General features: G+C 42.3%; 1 protein-coding gene across 11 annotated transcripts in view; it reads right to left on the bottom strand.

Annotated features, from left to right (window-relative positions):
* The window catches only part of LOC139303802 (transcription factor COE3-like), a 45,997-nt gene that overhangs the window by 12,196 nt on the left and 12,338 nt on the right, over positions 1–21,463 (bottom strand). For 4 of the 11 annotated variants that reach the window (XM_070927649.1, XM_070927653.1, XM_070927657.1 and 1 more), the window contains exons 7-10: positions 13,301–13,382; positions 9,548–9,683; positions 6,801–6,934; positions 6,524–6,650 (exon numbers count right to left, since the gene is read on the bottom strand). In XM_070927649.1, the coding sequence (XP_070783750.1) occupies positions 6,524–6,650; positions 6,801–6,934; positions 9,548–9,683; positions 13,301–13,382 (479 nt within the window). Of the gene's footprint in view, positions 1–6,523; positions 6,651–6,800; positions 6,935–9,242; positions 9,260–9,547; positions 9,684–13,300; positions 13,383–21,463 lie in introns of all 11 variants that reach the window. The other 7 variants (XM_070927652.1, XM_070927654.1, XM_070927658.1 and 4 more) reach the window with 4 other exon arrangements.

The following is a 21,463-nucleotide window of genomic DNA, read 5'->3' as shown; positions in this document are numbered from 1 at the left end:
GTGTCTGTGTGTGTGTGTGTGTGTGATGTGCATGAATCATAATCCAGTCTTGGTTCAGCTGCGTTTAACAAGCTTTAGAGTGACTCTCCTATACATCACAAACAGTGTGTGTGTGTGTGTGTGTGTTCAGTCCTTGAGGGCTCACAGGGCGTAACAAGAAGCAGTTATAAGAGTGTGTTGGCTCTCCAGATGTCTGTGTTATCTACAGTCTGCTGTGTGTGTGTGTGTGTGTGTGTGTGTGTGTGACCTTGTGTTGTTGACTGTGAGAGAGTTTTTTATCACCTGTGTGTCTGTTCAATGGCCGTCTGTCTGTCTTTTCATTTTTTATGGATCAAACTTAGATTGATTGTTAGTGTGTCTTTGATTTTGCCCTCAAAGGTTCACTCTGTGTCTTTGTGTCAGTTACACCTGATCAGGTATCTGTGTTTGAAAAACACGAATTACAAGGTTCTCGCTTCTCAAGTGCTAGATGTAAATATAGGGTGGTAGTAACACAGAATCAGAAACTCCATCTGACTCTATTAGACTCTATAAGACTATATCAGACTCCATTGGACTCTATCAGACTCTATCGGACTCTGGCGGACTCTATCAGACTCTTTCGGACTCTAGCGGACTGCACTTCTGCTCATCTGTGTGTTATTGATGTTATTGATCAGATGTGGAAGATGAAATATTTGGAACTTCTATGTCATATATTTATCACACGTTTGTCATGAATCTTACCTGTCTGTAACTTTGACAGACAGGTGAGACTCATGAGACACTTTGATGAGTCTTCGTCTGATTGGTTGATTGGCTGATTGGCTGTGACCACGTGTGGTTACCCAGCATAGCGTTGAACTGATTATTTTTTATTATTGGTTGTTGATAAGGATGTGATCAGTTCGCGTTGATCTGACGTGGCACTGATCAGTACATCTGTTCTACAGCTAAGGCTGATGGGAAATGTAGTGTTCTCTCTGAACGCTTTCAGTACAACTAGATATTTGAGAGAACGTAAACTGTGTTTAATTTGTTTTTATGCTGTTATTTTTAACGCTTTTACTGTAGAACTGTAGTACTTACTATAGTTTTGTGTTTTTTATGGTTTTATTTTATGGGTTTGTACTTTCTGCAGTGGAGGAAGAAGTACTCAAATATTTTACTTCAGTAAAAGTAGTAATAACACAGTGTAGAAATACTCTGCACTGCACAAATTTTACTCAGTAGAAAAGTATACGCATCAAAATATACTCAAAGTATCAAAAGTAATGATGTCAATGATTTATAGGGAGTCAAACAAATAAACACATAAATACATGTGTGCGTTAGTGGAGCTGATTTTAAGTACTTTATGATCTGATGGGCAGCTTGTGAGTTTCCTTATGGGGATCAATAAAGTCTTATCTTGACCTGTAATAATACATCATTTATTAGTTGATAATAATAATAATAATAATAATAATAATGTATTGTATTATTAATCTAAATCTGCCAAGTAACTAAACTTCAAATCAAATTTCAATCATCAAATATGTAGAGCAGTAGAAGTAGAAAGTAGCATGAAATGGAAATAAAATAAAGCACAAGTACCTCAAACTGGTAGTACTTAAATATAATACTTCAGTAAATGTGATTAAGTGCATCAATGAAACATTTTACTGATATATGAGGAGTTTATTAGAGCCAATGACTCCAACAGGTTTCACTGTCTGCAGAGACAGACAGGTCAGACTCAACCCATCAGACAGCTGTGTGTGTGTGTGTGTGTGTGTGTGTGTGGTGAGGAAATGAAAATCTGAGAGCGGGTCAGACATGAGGTGTTGAAGTGATCAATACTCCACGATCAATGCTCATTAAAATTTCATGGACATGTCTGTCTGCACAAGGACAGACAGGTCCACAGGACACGTTTTATCAGCTGATGTACACAGAACATGTACACAGCATAGACACAACATGTACACAGCATGTACATGTACACAGCATGTACACTTTGACTGATGATGATTTCATTTTTCTTTTGTGTTTTTAAACGTTTCTCGTCTGATATCAAACTGAATCATCTGTTTCTGAAAGGTACAAATACACCTGCCCAGTATGATGTGTTCAAGTGCAGTAGTAGAGATCAGCTGACTCTGACTAACACACGGAGTGGAATGTAACTAAGTACTGGAGTGCTGCACTTAATTACAATGTTGAGGTACTTGTACTTGACTTGAGTATTTCCATTTCATGTTAGTTAATACTTCTACTCCACTACATCTGAGAGGGAAATATAGTACTTTATATTTTATAAACTATGATGCATTATTAACGATCAAACTACCCAACAGTTTAGGTTCAAATCACATTTATATAATATATGAAAAGAGTACTGTTACTATCGATGAATGAAGTATATTTTGCTGCCTGAGATCCAGTTTTCCCTCCCCTCTTGTCTGTTGTGTTTTCACCTGTCTGTCCCCTTGATCCTGCAAGCTTTGGCCTGACGTACTGACGTACTGCGGTAAGCGTATTGCTTCACTTCCAGTTTCTGTGTCTCTGGTAGCATGTGTGTTTGGCTGCTCTAAGCTCAAACAAGTTAAATTTGTTTGTTATATATTTCATTACAGCTAACCACTTAAACGTACACTAGTTCTGCTTAGCACTCATAGCTCTCTCCTTCCTTTAGAGACTTTTTTGCTAATCTCACAGTTGTTTACACACTATTCTGTCTGTTATATTAGCCTAGCTGCTAGCGATGGCTTCTCACTCTCCTGCTCTGTCCTGCTCGGTGAGTCAGATGTTTAGTTATTCCCCCGCCTCCTTTAGCAATAGTGGTAAATGTAATGAATGTAGTTTATTTAGCGTGCTGGAGGTGAGGTTCCGCACCATGGAGACGGCTGTAGTTAGCCAGTCCCCAGGAGCCGGTGCGGACCGACCCAGTACAGCTCCTGTTAGCTCCTTAGGCAGAAACGTGAAATTAGCGACACCAGCGACCGTAGTGAAATGCATTCCTGGGGCCAGAGCGGGCGACATTGAATCAAATGTAAACCTGCTGGCTAAGGATAAGTGTAAATACAGTAAGATTGTTTTTCAAGTCGGCGGTAATGACTCTGGAGGTCACAAAAATTAACGTGGAGTCGGTGTGTACGTTTGGACCCAATTTGGCCCCAATTTGACCAGTGATGATATGTTTAGCCGCATGTCATCATTCAACCGCTGGCTGTCGAGGTGGTGTCCAGCAAACGATGTGGGCTTCGTAGATATTTGGCGGACTTTCTGGAGGAGACCTGGTCTGATGAGGAGAGACGGCATTCATCCCACTTTGGATGAAGCGGCTCTCATATCCAGAAATCTGACCGACTTTATTAGTGAACCAAAACTGTGACAATCCAGAGTCCAGACCAGGAGGCAGAGTCGCAGTCCTACACGCTTCTCTGTGCTTCCATTAGAGCAGTTACCCACCCAAAACCCCATAATGACTGTGCCTGCCCCCTGACCACTTAAATGAATTCAATCAAAAATAAACAGGAGAGGACTCGTCAATAAAAACTTAATAAAAATTAAGACCACCACTGCTATAGGCCAAAACAATAGGAAAATTTACTGTGGACTGTTAAACATCAGATCTCTGTCATCTAAAGCTGTATCAGATGCGTTTCTCTCATTATTGGATTCGATCGGCTTCTGAGGGTACAGAAACCCACTCACTGTTTTAATCACACCCTCGACCTTCCCTCCCATGTACGCCAAAGTCAGTCATGGAGTTCCACAAGGTTCTGTGCTTGGACCAATACCATTCACCTTATATATGTTTCCTTTTGGAGATATCATTAGAAAACACACAAGGACATAAAGACCTGGATGACCTGCAATCATCTGATGTTGAACTCGGACAAGACAGAAGTTATTGTTCTTGGACCTGAACACCTCAGAAACACAGTATCTAAGGATATTCTTAAACTAGATGGCATTGCCCTGGCCTCCAGCGCCACCGTGAGGAATCTCTGAGTTGTCTTTGATCAGGACATGTCCTTTATAACGCTCACGTAAAACAAACTTCAAGGACTGCCTTCTTTCACCTCCGTAACATTGAAACATCAGGAAGATCCTGTCTCAAACAGATGCAGAAAAATTAGTCCATGCATTTGTCACGTCTAGGCTGGATTATTGCAATTCCTTATTATCAGGCTGTCCCAATAAGTCCCTGAAGACTCTCCAGCTGATCCAGAATGCTGCGGCATGTGTACTGACAGGAACCAGGAAAGGAGATCATATTGCTCCTGTATTAGCTTCTGTGCACTGGCTCCCTGTAAAATCCAGAGTAGAGTTTGAAATCCTTCTCCTGATTTACAAAGCTCTTACTGGTCAGGCACCATCATATCTTAAAGAGCTCATAGTACCCTATTACCCCACTAGAGCACTGCACTCTCAGAATGCAGGGTTGCTTGTGGTTCCTAGAGTCTCCAAAAGCAGAACAGGAGCCAGAGCCTTCAGCTATCAAGCTCCTCTCCTGTGGAATCGGCTCCCAGTTTGGGTCCGGGAGGCAGACACACTCTCTACTTTTAAGAGTAGGCTTAAAACTTTGCTTTTTGATAACGCTTATAGTTAAGGGCTGGCTCAGGCCTGTCTGGACCAGCCCCTAGTTATGCTGCTATAGGCCTAGACTGCTGGGGGACTTCCCATGATGCACTGAGCTTTCCTCCTCTCCCTCTCCATCTTTACACATTCATGTCCCTCCAATGCATGTTACTAACTTTATATCTTCCCGGAGTTTCTTTGTGCTTTGTCGTCTCACAGGTTCCTGTGGATCCTGGTCCTGGTATGCCTGGCTGCTGCTGCCATGGGCCTGCTTGACTCTCATCACTACAGTTATTATGTTTAGTCGTAGTTCTGTTGCTATTAAAGTTGCTATTATTAATCATATCTCAGCTATTATTACAGCTGTAACTACTATTATCAGTCATATTTCCATTATTATTATAGCTGCTATGGCTACTGCTAGTGCTGCCATACATCTCTGCCTGTCTGCCTGTATGTCTGTGTCTCTACGTCTCTCTCTCTCTCTGCCTCTCTCTGTCTGTCTCTCCCCCTCCCTCTTTCTCCCTCCCTCTCTATATATGTATCTCTCTCTCTCTCTCTCTCTCTCTTTCTCTCTCTCTTTCTTTCTCCAACCCAACCGGTCAAAGCAGATGATGGTTCTGCTCGAGGTTTCTGCCTCTTAAAAGGAAGTTTTTCCTTGCCACTGTCGCCAGAGTGCTTGCTCATGGTGGGAACTGTTGGGTCTCTGTAATAATATTATAAAGAGTCGGTCTAGACCTGCTCTATTTTGTAAAGTGTCATGAGATGACTTTTTGTTGTGATTTGGCGCTATATAAATAAAATTGAATTGAATTGAATTGTCTCTCTGTCTGTCTGTCTGGGCGTGGCTTCTCTTCCTGCTCTGGAGCACCTGTGATCAGCTCACCTGCATCTCATCATCCAATCAACCTGCAGTATATCAGCCCAGCTCTCCCTCCGGTCAGACTGCTTTATGCTCTCAGGCAGGCTCATTTCTACTAGTTTCTTAGTTGTCACCAGTTCTCTCGGTGTCTCCCAGCTCAGCCTCCCTGGATCACCAGCCTCAGCCTACCTGCTCGTTTGCCACCGCCATCCAGCCTTCTTTAATAAACAGTTAAAACCTGCGTCACGGTTCTGTGTTCTGCTTTTGGGTTTCCTACGTATCATTTATTTAACTAACATTTTCTGCATTGAAAAAGTGGATATTGAACAGCTTTTTTCAGTGGGTTTGCTGAATCTTTGAGCAAATCTTTCAGTTTCACTTCTTTCCTCTTCACTCTTTATGGAAGTTGTTGTGCAAAGCATGCTGGGAGCGGCGTGGTGCAGGGTGGAGGCGGCGGTCGAGCCGCTCTGACCCACTGAGGTGTGAAAGCAGCTGCTGTGCAAAACTGAAGGTCATGTGACTGATGACATGACACTCACATGTACAGGACTGTGTGTGTGTGTGTGTTTCACACTGCTCAAAGGTCATTAACATGTGGGTCCACAGACCGGGTTTGAGGGTTAATGGGATTTAAATGTGTGTAATTACTCTGACAGCAGTGTGAAATGAAACACCTCCACTGATCTGCTTCAGAAAAGAAAGAATGAATAAAGAAACAGGAAGAGAAAGAAGAAGGGATGGAAAAGTCAGGATGGAGGGAAGAAATGTCCTCGAGATAGACAACAAATAGAGGCAGAAGGTTTCACGAAGACACAGAGTGATTAATGACAGCTGTGGCTCAAAGATGTCACAGTCACATTCATGTTCACGGCTCCATAGGAAGCTACAGATTAGCTACAGCATCTAATCCCGGGAGCTCATCTTTGTGTTTACTTTCGCTGAGGACTCAGTGACAAACGACTGAAATAATTTCTTTGTTTGGGAAGTTTCAGGAGGTTCAAGCGAATCTCTGACCACAACCCAGAATGGACACAATTACGAGAATTGTATTGGTTGATTGGAGAATATTGGTTGACAGAGGCTGATGGGCCCCACCTGTTGGGGTTGTGTTACCTGTGTAAACGAAACGGCCCGGAGCTCCTTTACAGAACTGTTTGGACTTGTAGGACAGCGTGACCTCAACAACCCCGGGGATGTGACGGGGAGGGGTCTGGACCCGGATAGCATGAGGGGTGATCAACTGGAGAGACAGACAGACAGACAGCGAGAGAGAGAGAGACAAGTCTCAGATGTCGTCTCTACAGCGAGTAGAGAGCTGGATGAGCGGGAGAATTAATACACATAAAAACAAAATGTATTGATTATTGATTATCAATCAGGTGGGTGTTACCTCACTCCACACCAGCATGGTGCCAAAGACGACCTGCAGGCCGTCAAAGAAGTTGTCTCCTATCAAGATGACGGTTGCTCCTCCCGTTGTCCAGCCCTCACTGGGACTGATGGCTTTAATACAGGGAGTGGCTGCTGGATGACAGATACAGAGAGACAGAGAGAGAGAGAGAGAGAGAGAGGGACAGGAAGAGAGACAGATGGGTAAATAAAAATGTTAGCATCTCATTATGTGAGCCTCGTTAAAGCTCCACCTTTGGCAAATCACGTGTCACTGAGTTGATGGTCCAAATAAATACAGGAACATTTCAGATAGTAACATTATTCTATATATGTATAGATCACAGTGAATCCATCTGTTCTATGTCACGTCACTGTTTTGGATGATGGATGCTCCCTCGTGCCTACAGAGTGCGAGCAACAGATTGCTGCCTGCAATTCACTTAATGGCCACCGGTATCATTAATAACGAGAACCCTCTGAAAACTCCACAGAGAACCTTTAAGCACATATAAATACTTTGATTACTGCGTATTCTACCACAGAGCCTCTCTGTGTGGAACCAAACAAAAGCTAAAAATCATTTTGTGGAGGAAACTCTGTCTGTCCCCTGGATCCTCTTTGACCTCACACATTTATCTTGTGATCTCTTTGAGGGGTCCCAAACCACAGGTTGGGCACCACTTTACAATACTACTGTAGTACTACTGAAGGTCACACACACACACACACACACACACACACACACACACACATTCAGAACGTGATTTAATTGGGTCATGGCTTTTATCCGCTTTAGTTTAGTTCACTCCCACTAATACACACACACACACTCGGCCGGTAATGACTACTTCTCTCTCTTCTTTCAAGTGCGGCTGAAGATTAATTATAAAGTGAAATGAAAGCAGTGTGTGTGTGTGTGTGTGTGTGTGTGTGTGAGAGAGAGAGAGAGAGAGAGAGCAGCTCATCTCATCACTCAAGACTTAAGATGATATTACAGACCCTGACCTCTGTTCTGTTGTGTTCTCTTACAGGCTGTAGTATGAGAAATTGTGTGTTTAGTATCTGACATCAAGTCTGAGGTCGTTAAAACTGGAACAAACATCCAGTCCAGAGTCATCCAGGTGAGTCTAGAGTCATCCAGGTGAATCCAGAGTCAAGACAGGTGAGTCCAGAGTCATCCAGGTGAGTCCAGAGTCAAGATAGGTGAGTCCAGAGTCATCCAGGTGCGTCGTGAGTCCAGAGTCAAGACAGGTGAGTCCAGAGTCAAGACAGGTGAGTCCAGAGTCATCCAGGTGAGTCGTGAGTCCAGAGTCAAGACAGGTGAGTCCAGAGTCAAAGCAGGTGAACCTTTTGTGTATTTCTGTTCTTCACTAAATTAAAAATTTAAATAGTTAATTTACAGAATTTGTGAATTACTTTTTTGTTTTACTTTTAAATAAACATTATGTTCCAGTTGAATGTTTTGTCTGTTTTTACATCTGAATGTGATGATTCAGGTTCTGTAAAGTAAATCTGCTGTGATGACCATAAACACATGATTGGCTGTTACACCTCTTTATTACATACATTTGTATCTTTAGTCGATTTTACATTAAGTGGATGTGAGTGAAGAGTCAAGTCAAAATACATCAGATCCATGACTCAGTTCCACTCATGATCCAGATCCACACCTCAGGTCTTTGACTGAGACAGGGACTCTTGGTAACCTTTGTACCATTTACTTTTTCATAGTAAATGCTTCACACAGACTCTGACTCTGGTGGTGAATCTGCTGCAGAGAGAGAAGCAGGCAGAAACAGAGGGTTCAAACCCACGGGACTCTACTGTGCACTGATTGGGAGGGGTGGTTTCCATGGTTACCATCTTTAATTAGGAGGGCAATTAAAGAGGTTGAACGGCCCGCAAAAAGACACACACACACACTTTCCTCTCTGGGGACGGTGAGGCGTCTGGTCTTCCTACCCACAAGCCACTGGGGTGACTTCTCTTCAAAGACCAAATTACACTCCTCTCTCTGCCCCTCCCTCTCTGGCGGTTTAGGTTCCCTGGTTTAGATGTTTTAAGACTCAGTCAGACCAGAATCCATAACAGCTACATTTCAGACTAAAATCATTTCACTACGACTGAATATCTGTGATCGGTGTTCTGCAGAGAGTTCAGATTCAGCCTGTTTGACTGTTATCAGGCACTTGAATAGGCGCCACCATCACACATGTGGTCCCAAATATATGGGCTAGTAGGGGCCTACTGTGATCACGCATCACTAACCTTAACCAAGTAGTTTTGTTTGATTTATGCTTCTGACCAGTCAGAAGGTGTCCTGACCTTCTTGACCTTTTAGGGAGTAGAAAGAACTGGAGGAGAAGCAATTATGTGTCTCCATCCAGTTTAATAAAACTCTGCTGGAGAACAGTCTCCTTCACAAGGTCTGCTGTCCAACAGGAGTCCAAGTACAACCTGAAATAAACTTTATCAACTTTATGTCTGATTAACGAGTGTCACTAATCAATATGTCGCTAAGCTTCAACGCCATGTTTCATGATGAAATGCCAATTCAGTTTTGAGAATTATTTCTCAACATCTGACCCTCCTCCTCAAACAGTTTCATGTTGTCTTATGTTGTTTCTTTTTCCTGTCCAGAAGTAAAATATGAAGTTCCACAGGGTTCTGCACTGGGTTCCCTTGTATTTGTAGACAGTAGTTGGGGATTTTCCCATTCACTTCAATGCAGTCTATCTAGTGGACATTGGAAGAGCTGCGTACCTTCAGACGGGTCCAGTCTCCGTGCTCGGCGGCCATGTTTGGAGTTGTTGTGTACGAACATGTTGTCGGAGACGGCGAGAACATGGCCGTCCACGTTAACTGTCGTAGACACCACCACCTGCAGACACACAGACAACTTTATTAATAACCTACAGAAAAACAGAACTGTGTGCTCCTGATCTGAAGACATTAAAGAAACATTTCTCAAAGCCCAAACTGTTTTCAACAGGATTATGATCTCACGAGAAACATGAAAACTGGATCCACAGAAATATCATGGAAGTTTGGTGAGTAACATTTGAGATATCATCTTAATTCATTTTTAAAAATCTCAATCAATTCACAATATTATTGCAAATGTGAAAATCACGTATATTATACTGGACTGTGCTTGAACTGATTGCACTGACTTTTTATTAGATTTTTTCAGGTGAACTCTGGTCCCTGCTGACATTTGACCCTCTATACAAAATGAAACATTTCTAAAACAGTAACATAACCTGAGAAAAGGTGGAAAACACCCTCACAAAACCAAACAATCGATAAATACAATTTGAGAACAAACAATCTATAAAAAAATATATACACCTAGTAGTGTAATATTTCACTATGCTGTCCACTGTAGCCCCGCCCCTGTGTGATGTCACAGCCTCTCTCTGGACTCTGACAGCCACTCAGCTGTGGCCATTCATCATCCCCCGGCTGGTTGCCGTGGCGAGGTTGTTGCTGTTGATCCATGGCGACAGAGCAGAAGGTCGCACAGAGAGCAATAGAGGTGTCCTCTCTGTCGCCACGGTGACTAACCAGCACATCCTTCACCCTGCTGTCACCACGACTACGGCAGACAAGTCCGGAGGCTTCACCTGACTTCACCTGTCTCACTCATCTGATTCATCTCTCTCTCTCTCTCCACATGCTTCCTGTAGCTCCCTCGCCCCATCTCCCTCTTTCTCCTCTCCTGGTTTAACTGGACTTAACATCCTGTCAGCTCGCCCAGCGCAGCGTGGAGACAGAGGGGGGAGGGTGTGTTACTGAGTGTGTGTTACTGTGTGTGTGTGTTACTATGTGTGTGTTACTGTGAGTGCATCACTGTGTGTGTTACTGTGTGTGTGTTACTGAGTGTGTGTTACTATGTGTGTGTTACTGAGTGTGTGTTACTATGTGTGTGTTACTGTATGTGTGTATTACTGAGTGTGTGTTACTGTGTGTTACTATGTGTGCGTTACTGTGGTTGTGTGTTGCTATGTGTGTGTTACTGTGTGTGTCTTGTTTCCTCCTCTCCTCTCTCATATCCTCCTCTCCTCTCTTGTTTCCTCCTCTCCTCTCGTTTCCTCCTCTCCTCTCCTCTCTTGTTTCCTCCTCTCCTCTTGTTTCCTCCTCTCCTCTCTCATGTCCTCCTCTCCTCTCTTGTTTCCTCCTCTCCTCTTGTTTCCCCCTCTCCTCCTCTCCTGTTTCCCCCTCTCCTCCTCTTTTGTTTCCTCCTCTCCTTCTCTTTTATTTTCTCCTCTCCTCTCTCATGTCCTCCTCTCCTCTCCTCTCCTCTCTTGTTTCCTCCTCTCCTCCTCTCGTTTCCTCCTCTCCTCTCCTCTCTCATGTCCTCCTCTCCTCCTCTCTTGTTTCCTCCTCTCCTCTCTCATGTCCTCCTGTCCTCTTGTTTCCCCCTCTCCTCTTGTTTCCTCCTCTCCTCTCCTCTCTCATGTCCTCCTCTCTTCTCTTGTTTCCTCCTCTCCTCTTATTTCCTCCTCTCCTCTCTCATATCCTCCTCTCCTCTCTTGTTTCCTCCTCTCCTTTCTCATATCCTCCTCTCCTCTCTTGTTTCCTCCTCTCCTCTCCTCTCTCATGTCCTCCTCTCCTCCTCTCTTGTTTCCTCCTCTCCTCTCCTCTCTTGTTTCCCCCTCTCCTCCTCTCTTGTTTCCTCCTCTCACCTCCTCTCTCACGTCCTCCTCTCCTCTCCTCTCTTGCTTCCTCCTCTCCTCCTCTCGTTTACTCTCTTGTTTCCTCCTCTCCTCTCTCATTTCCTCCTCTTCTCTCCTCTTGAGTTTAATGAAATAACAGGGCTGATCAATAATTGGAGGATCAATCACAGACTGCTTGTTACTGATAAGCTGTTGCTGGTTCTTGTTGTTGATTGGTTGATGACAGGAGCAGCTCGAGATGAGAGGACTACTCACTGTGGAGGGTGTGTTTGATTTAAAGAGCCTTTTATCTCAGCAGTCACTCTGTTAATGTGTTCAAGCTTTATTGAGACACTCGGGGGTTAACAGTGTCACTCTGAGACAGACAGCAGGAGACCATTACTGAGAAAATCAAATGGAAAGTAAAAATGTTGAATTAAAGTGAAAGTGCTGAGTGGACAAATGTTGAGTCTGTTACTGTGAATTATTCTTTAAACATTAAACTACATTATTATTCGACTTGTGACTGATTTAATATACATGTGTTTGTTTGAATATTCAAAACTTGTGCAGAGAAACTGAAAATGAATGCGTTTGGACAAGAAATCCGTCTGCCTATTATTCTATCATAAGACCACATCAATTATTATAATGTACTATTATTAGACAACATTGCTTATTAACACACAGTATCATGATGCCAGTGTGGTGTTATTATAGGCTGATATGTGTTCTCAGACTTTCATTCATTATTCTAATTAATTATTTTCTGAATGGCATGCTGTAATCTCAGCAGCTCTTTGTTTCACTGTAAATATTACATATATTATATTATAAATATTATTCTACACATGATACACAGGATACAGCAGGCAGATATTACTTGTACTGAGTCGACGGCTGACAGCTGAGTTTGCAAAGACGTAAATTTATCTTTTTCTGTTGTAAGTTTCCAATAATTAACGTCTATTTACTCTTTTTTAAATTGATTTCTCAGTGTGTTTCATGTGTCTATTGTCCAGGATTTCTTAAAGTCTTCAACAATGGATGGAAACAATCTGAGAGGCAGAGGAGGAAGAGTACGTGTCCAGGCGGAGTCCGCCACACCAGAGGTGTGGAGAGATGTAGACGAAGTCCACTGGCCTGAGCCAGAACAAAGACCTGATGCTGAGGCAGAATGAAGCTTTCCAACATTTTACAGTGTATAATATTTTACAGTGTCCTTTTGCAGTGCTGTATTTTTATGTAAGTGCTGAATACTACAGACATTCAGTACAACAAGAATACAGTATACAATGTGTTCACTGTGAATATGTGTAATATGTATTTATTACAGTCTACACAGTCCTCCATGTTGTGACATAGTGTGTAGTGACTGCTCACTAGTGTTTATGTGCTGACCTGAAAGCAGTGTTTGATTTTGAGAACAGATAAAATGGTTTCGAGGTGACTATTTGATTTTGTCAGAAGAGTGAGAGGTTTTGTGAATAGTTTGAAGATTTGATTTTGTGTTTAGAGAAAAGGGTGGAAGGATTCAATAAATGTGTCTCAGCAGCTGTGAAAAACTACAGATGCTTAAAACAGAAAACAGACACAAACAGCTCAAATGTTCCAGAAAATAAAAGAAAGACAGGAAAGTGAGACAGACAGACAGACAGACAGACAGGCAGTTCCCTGATGACCTCTCATATTATATCTGCAAAGCAATAAGCCTTGGGCCGCCCCGCTGCAATGCATTATGGGTACAGCAGGTCCTCCAAAGCCATGTCCTGCCCTTTAGGGAAATGAATTCATCTTTTGTGTGTGTGTGTGTGTGTGTGTGTGTGTGCGTGTGTTTTACCTGGAACCTCCTCATGTCTCGTGGGTTTCCAGCGTTTTTCAGACAGTTCTGGTTACACTTTAGGAAAAACTTCAGGAAGAACCTGCACACACACAGAGAGAGATAACAGACCAACCATCATGTTACATCAACAAAACTCTGGATAGATCACAAACGTCAAGATACATCAAAACATCAGTAACAGCACAAACAGAAGGAGCAGTAAAACTAAGTAAAGCAAGATACCACCTTTCAACAACCACACAAGTCAACATGCTTTACATAAGATCTAAAAACAACATTTAAAATATGTACCAGAAACGCAACAAGATAGAAATAAGCTACAAATAAAAAGATATGAAGTTACAGCGCAGATATATGCTTCATGAATACAGTAAACAGAGTTCCTCAGAGTTCTATTCTGGATCTCCTTCTGTTCTCTTGTTTCATAGAAACATGATGGGAGTCGATATGCAGATGATACAACATTCTACACAAGAAGAAAACACAGTTTCTTCTGATGTTATTCAACTCTGTAAGCTGAAGTCAAGTAGTCAAGTTTTACCTGGAGATAAGAAACTATCACAAGTTAAGGAGTCTATTATCGGCTCTACAAGGACACCTGAGAGTCCGTTCTGCTTCAAAGGCCATGTTCACTTACAAAAGGAACAAAGAGAGGCCGTATCTGTCACCAGATAAGAATGTCCATATCATATTCAATGACAACGTTTTTAAAGTTCTTCCATATGATTAGCTTATGGTAACTACAGTTTATTTAATTTTAAAGCCACATGTCTATCCACCACCCTGACCTCTACGTAGAGAACACACTGCTTCCTGTTCAGACAATGAACACTGGGAGGTGCAGAATTCTCCAATATGGACGTAATTACTGATGGAGTTACGTCTATTGTGAGTCTGTAAATAATGTGTAGAATCATTATACTATCAGCTGATTCTGTACACACAAAACATAAAAGCAAAAGCAAGACCAACAAAAGGTAAGACAGTTGACAAAACAACCACAAGGTCCATTTAGAGGTCTTCCTCAGCAGGTATAGTTTTATTGTAACTGTAGATTGTTTTGTAAGCTTCTGTTTGATGGTTTATTCTATGTTTTAGAATATCATGGAGCAAATAATTCCACATACTGTCATGAAGCCATGCAGCATCTCCAGTACTACAGCATCGCAGTGGTTTCCATGGTAATGGGTTGTAAACATACACACACAGAAGGACAAATAAGACAGAACTCTCTCTCAGGCGATGTTTTTGGTCTCTGAGGGTCTCTGCAGTATTGATTACCCAGCATTCCTTGCTGCTCATCTCTAATGAGCCTACAGAAGGACAAAGTGCTGACACTGAAACACACACACACACACACACACACACACACCCACACACACACAGTCTTTTCTCTGAACAGATGCTCTGTAAACAAATCAACCTTTTCTAGATCAGCATGTTAGAAATATTCAAGTCATCCAAATATTGTAATCATTATTATCATTATTTCTCCCGGCAGCAGCAGCAGCTTCCTGCTGCTCTCAGTCAATGAAGTCTCTCTGATGTTAGTGTGAAGATAACCTCAGTATGTCAGCGTGACCTCTGACCTCTGATCAGCTGCTCACACACACACACACACACACACACACACACACACACACACAGTCTTATCGTCGTGGTAACCACCCAGCATCAGCAGTCTCAGCTGATCGTCACCTTATCTTCAGACACACAGACTCAACTTATCTACACTCTCCTCTTCACCTCCTTTCACTTCTCCTCCTCCTCTTCTTCTATCTCAGTTTTTCTTTCTTTTCTCCTCCTCTCCTCCTCCTTTCGTCTTCCCCTTTGCTCCTCTTCTGAATGGAGAGAGAGCAAGAGATCGAGGTCGTAAATCTATATGCAGGACAGATTAAGCTTTCAATTTGTTATGTGATAAGCAGGGAAGACCTGACCAACATACACACACACACACACACACACACGCACACACACACTGACTCTATTACTGCTCATATTTACGAGCAGGAAATTAGGACGCATTGCAAATTTATCTCCAGGAAGAATGGAAGTCACACACACTGACACTGAAAACACACACCCACTCAGAAACACACACTGTGCTGGAGTTAATATGCTCTATGAGGTAGAAAATGTAGTCACAGTGTGAGGAGGAATTATACTGACGGTAATGTATGACACAGTGAGTGTGAATGATTTACGTGCTGTTGGCAGCTCTGCCTGTTAATCTGATCTGAGTCATTTCACTGCTCTCTCTCTCTCTCTCTCTCTCTCTCTCTCTATCTCTGTGAGTGTTCAGGTTCATCTTTACTTTAAAGCAACTGCCATCATTAAACATTAGAAGTGAATTTACTATTTTTTCTATTATCTGATGTTTGTCTTTCAAAGAAGAAAGAAAATCTCACAACTTAATTCATGAACTACAAGCTCTCTTTTCATTATCGTTTGTTTTTTTCTTGATGTTTCTTCACCTGCTTTATTTGATTTATTTGAAACTGGTTTAAAATTTAAATAAAGTCTTAGACTTAAGAAATAAAAGCTAAGAAAGTTTTAATGTTTGAATGAGTAAAGATATCTGACTAAACAATCTCATCACAATATGAAGTATCGGTTGTCCTGCCATCATTGTTGATTGAAGGTTTTCTTGTCCGTGTTGGATTGAACTGGGCAACTCAACATGTGCTGAAGTCTGTGCGATACGATCGAAAGCTCCAGAATAATATACTGAGTCAGCCTTACTGTGAGACTTTTTAAACATTTATTTAATTGATCACTACAATCAATCAGCGCCATCCTGTCAGTGCTATCACCAGGAAACTGCAACTACCTGACCCTAACCTAAACCTGATTCTGCGCGGAACCTTGAAACCAAGTCTGAACCTTCAACAGTGCTTTGAAATAGTGAGGATCAAATAAATGTCCTCACAATGCAGAAATGTCTTCACTACTATGGTTTAAAATTAGTCCTCACAAAGATAGCAATACAAGAAACACACACACACACACAACTGTCCCCTGATGTTAAAAAACAAAAAACTAAGGAAAACATCAATAAATAAAAAAATTATCTCTCTCTGTTTAAGCAAAAACAACCCATATTATTGAATATGTGAATGAGCAGAACATTCCGCTGTTAATGAATACATTTGAATACTAATTAGAGATGTCAGAGATAATTAATGACAATTAGCAGCAGTGAGTTAATTGATTAAGCATGAGACAACATGAGAGAACATGAGACAACCTGAGAGAACCTGAGACACCCTGGGACAACCTGAGACAACATGAGACAACATGAGAGAACATGAGAGAACCTATATTATATATGTATGTATATGAACACATATAATGTTTACAATAAAAGAGAAGAGATTGAACCTGAAGAGTCCTTTTCTGTGTTTTCTAACAGATTATCTGTGTGTTCAACAGCTACATGCACACACACTAGTTTATCTTTCTGTACTGGTGAGGTCATTCATTGACATAATGCATATCCAAACCCCTAACCCTAACCCTAACTTAAACCTGCTTCTAACCTCAACCTTAAAACAACCCTTTGAAGCAGTGATGGTCGGCCAAAATGTCCTCACAATGCAGAAATGTCCTCACTACAGTTTCCAACTGAAATTGGTCCTCACAAAGAGAGCAATACAATAATACACATACAAATTGAGAGGCTAAATGCTCTTTAAGACATTGAAGTCCAACATGTTTGATAATGAATCATGAGTAACCCTTAAAACCTCTTCCTGTCTGTCCTGCTCCATTAGTCCTCTCTGTGTTCACAGCTGACTGAGCTGCATGTTTAATTCATACACGCACTCACACATGCACACACACACACACACACACACACACACCATTGATCGCTTCATGATTAGTATGATGAATCTGTTCATCTTGACCTTTGACCTCTGCTGTAATAGGAGACCAGAGAAGCTGTCAGACAGCAGTGTGTCCTCAACATGCTCTTCTCCATGTTCTTAGCATGCTCTCTGTGTGCTCTGAGTGTGTTCTCTTTGAAGGTTCTTTGTACTCAGGGTTTATCTTCAGCCTCTCAGGTTGTGTTTCTGTGTTTGTTTGTGCTGGACTTCAGCACCATGGACAGAGTCTTTCTACCTGCTGAACTTCAGAACCATGGACAGAGTGTCTATCTAATTGCTGAACTTCAGAACCATGGACAGAGTCTCTATCTATATGCTGGACTTCAGAACCATGGACAGAGTCTCTCTACCTGCTGGACTTCAGAACCATGGACAGAGTCTTTCTGTGCCTATGGACACACTTCCACCCTCATCCTGAACTTCGGGGCACCCTAGGGCTGTGTTTTGAGGCCCCTGCTGTACTCCCTGTACACACAGGACTGTGTTGCCACTTTCACCTCCAACACCATCATCAGGTCTGCTGATGACACAGCTGTGGTGGACCTGATCAGAGGTAACAATGACAAGGACACCTGAAGGAAGTAGAGGTGCTGGTGTCAGGACAAGAATCTCCTGAATGTCAGCAAGACTAAGGAGCTGATTGTGGACTTTAGGAAGAAGCAGGGAAGCAACAGGTCCTCTGTAGAGAGGGTGGGCAGCTTCAAGAACCTTGGTGTCCACATCACTGAGGACCTGACCTGGGAGCTGCATACAGTACTATGTGTACTGTGTACTATCTGTGTACTATCAGTATGTGTGTATTGTGTACTGTGTACTATCACAGTACATATTCTTCTTTGTCTTGTATTTTCTTGTGTTTTTATTTTGTGTGTAGATGTGTTGTGTTCTTTCAATAAAGACAATAAAGTTGAGTTGAATTTTGTTTGACTGAATTGAACATGACAGCTGTGTGTGTGTGTATGTGTGTGTGTGTGTGTCTGCGTGTGTGTGTGTGGTCAGATGTGTTTGGGCCTGTTGGTCTAATTAACACCAAATGCTGGACAGGTTTTCTGCTAATTAGCATCCGCGGCTGGTTTGAACATGGAGCTAATTAACAGCTATTATGACACACACACACACACACACACACACACACACACTGATCGCCTTTTTATAGCCACAGACTAAATGTGTGATTTTATCATACTTGAAAAGTCATGGAGGGTGTGTGTGTGTGTCAGATGGCATCACACTCTGAAGAACAGAGTACCAGCTGTTGTAATACACACACACACACATACACACCTACACACACAGTAGTGAACAGTTGAGGTCAAGGAGATATAAAATGCAGTCCAGATGTGTCACAGCTGTTTTCAGATCAGATGCTAATTCAGTGAGTCTCTTCATACAGTGGTTGTTGTGAGAGACAGGCAGGTCAGAGAGAGAGAGAGACAGGTCAGAGAGAGAGACAGACAGGACAGAGAGAGAGAGACAGACAGGTCAGAGAGAGACAGACTGTAAAATTATCAGAGTAAAACATATTTAACTATTAAACATTGTGGATTCAGGATCTCTCCATTCATTTATTTTCTTTATTTTCTTTATTTTTATTTGGGAGGTGTTTGGTGACCAGTCAACATGATTCAGATTAGAAAAAACCTAAACTGGACAAAAACACAACTGTATGATCCTGCTCCTCCTACGGCAGCCAGACGGGGTCAAACTGAGTGATGGGGAGATTCAGACTCTGACATTTTACTGCTGAACAACTTAATGTCAGCTGTCAATCACTGCTGCTCACACACACACACACAAACACACACACACACACACAAACACACAGGTTTTTCCAGGCCTGGAGAGTCTTGTCCTGGATTTCCAGACTGCGATGTAAAGAGAGCAGGAGGAGAGAAGGAGGTGAGGGAGGAGATAATTAAATTAGATAATGAGGAATCCATCATCTCTCTCTCTCTTCATATTTCAGTAAATGAAAACAGACAACTCCTCCTCCTCCTCACTCTGATGAAGAGCAGAAGAAGAGGAGGAGGAGGAGGAAGTTATTAAGAGTCAGACTGCAGTTAAAGAGTCTTCATGTTTCTCCAGGTTCAGACTCAAACAACACTGAAGGTTTGTACTCACCACTGTGAGCTGAGAGCCCCAAACAGGAGGTCAGACAGGAAGTAAGACAGGACTCCAGATTTATACTTTAGAATCAACTTCCAACAAAACTTTACATAAAGAAGTTATTTTAAGACTAGGTTCAGGTTTCAGGTGTTTAGACCCTGATATACCTGCTTGCAGGTCTAATTTTTAAAGATTTACGTCCTCAGTAGGAACCAATGGGCTGTGAGCTCAGAGCAACAGACAGGAAGTCAGACAGACAGGACTAAGAGACTGACTAATATGTTGAAGAGTCTGAATATGAGGTCTGTGGACCGCTGGTGTCCCCTCAGTAGGACGACCTGAGTGTGAATAAGTTAGCAGAAGGTTTGATGGTTTATGGGTAAATAAATGAACATTACATATAAACATAAAGTATAAAGGACCAACGATAGAACCCTGAGGAACCTCACAACTAATTACTGACACTGTCTGCTGGTTCTTCTGCCCTCCTATTGTCTCTACAGGTGAACACAGCTCGTTAATGAGCTTGTTAATGAGTTCGTTAATGCGTCATTGTCAAACCAATCACCTTCCATTTAGCTGACAGACAGGAAATAATTTCACTGAACAGGAAGTGTTTGTTTCCTGGTTTCTTCTTCATGCCTGGTCTTTGGATGATGGAGCTCATTTACATATTTAATTAACCTGATTTGCATGTTTAATTAAGTGCTGCTCATCCAGCTGAGCTGCTTCCTCTCTCTCTCTGAGGTTTCATATTACAGCCTGAGGCTCTGACCAATCACACACTGGTCCTGTGTGGGGACCAATCAAATATCAACTGAGTCTTCTTCTGGGAGAGTTTTATTCTTATTAAAGATGATTCTCGTTAAATCCCTCTTGTTCTCGTTAAGACAGATTCTCATTAAGTCTTTTCTCATTAAGACTCAGCTGATGGACAGTAACAGGAAATAAGATGAAAAGAAAATTTAAAAAATGTCAAAGTTTAATTTGCTGCAGCCGAGTAAAGACGAGATATTAACAACTTTAAACTCAAAGGAATCTCTCAACCAGCAACATCTGGAACTCCTGTGTGACTCTCTGATGCCTCTGAGGAAGAGGGAGACGGACACATGGACAGACACATGGACGACAACATGGACGGACAAACGGACAGACACATGGACTGACACGTTGACTCAGACAGACACTTTAACACACCTGAGCTGAAGGTAATGTCAATGACATCATCAGAGGAGCTGTTTGTTCAATCAGCTTGTTAACAGAAGCCTCGTTAAAGCTCATTAACAGAAACAACAATAAACAAAACCAAACACACAGCTGTCAATCAAACTGTGTGTGTGTGTGTGTGTGTGTGTGTGTGTGTGTAAGAGAGAGAGAGACCCCTGCAGTTAATTAGGCCGTCTGATGCAACATGAAGCTGTTTCCTGAAATACCAACAGTGTGTGTGTAAAGAGCAGCAATAAAAACATACACACACACATTTCTTATTTTAAAGATCGTAAATCAATAGCAATCCATCGCCTCCGGCAGTGCTTACTGGCGATCAATACACACACACACACACAAGCACACACAAACACACACACACACACACACACAAGGAAACACCTGTTAAATATCAATTAGGGGGAGGAGATTTATTTCATGCTTCCTTTGTCCCTCTACAACCCCTCCTTCCTTCTTTCCTCCCTTCTGTCCTTCCCTCCTTTATTTCTTCCTTCCTTCCCTCTCTGAATTTCTGTCCTGCTTTTTGTTCATTGCTCCTTCTCTCCTCATTAAAGGTGACGGAGGAAAGAGGGAGAATAGAGGAGCGAGGTTGGAAAAAGAAAAAGAAAGATGGAAGCCGTGAGTGGAACAAGAGAGGAGAGGAGGAGAAGAGGAGGTGTCGAAGAGGAGAGGAGGAGGTGTTGAAGAGGAGAGGAAGAGGTGTCGAAGAGGAGGGGAGGAGAGGAAGAGGTGTCAAAGAGGAGAGGAGGAGGTGTTGAAGAAGAGGGGAGGAGGTGTCGAAGAGGAGAGGAGGAGAAGAGGAGGTGTCGAAGAGGGGAGAAGGAGAGGAAGAGGTGTCGAACAGGAGGGCAGGAGAGGAAGAGGTGTTGAAGAAGAGAGGAGGAGGTGTCGAAGAGGAGAGGAGGAGAGGAAGAGGTGTCGAAGAGGAGAGGAGGAGAGG

This window comes from Enoplosus armatus, chromosome 20 (assembly GCF_043641665.1).
Source record: "Enoplosus armatus isolate fEnoArm2 chromosome 20, fEnoArm2.hap1, whole genome shotgun sequence".
NCBI lineage: Eukaryota > Metazoa > Chordata > Actinopteri > Centrarchiformes > Enoplosidae > Enoplosus > Enoplosus armatus.
This window is presented reverse-complemented; position numbering and strand designations above follow the sequence as displayed.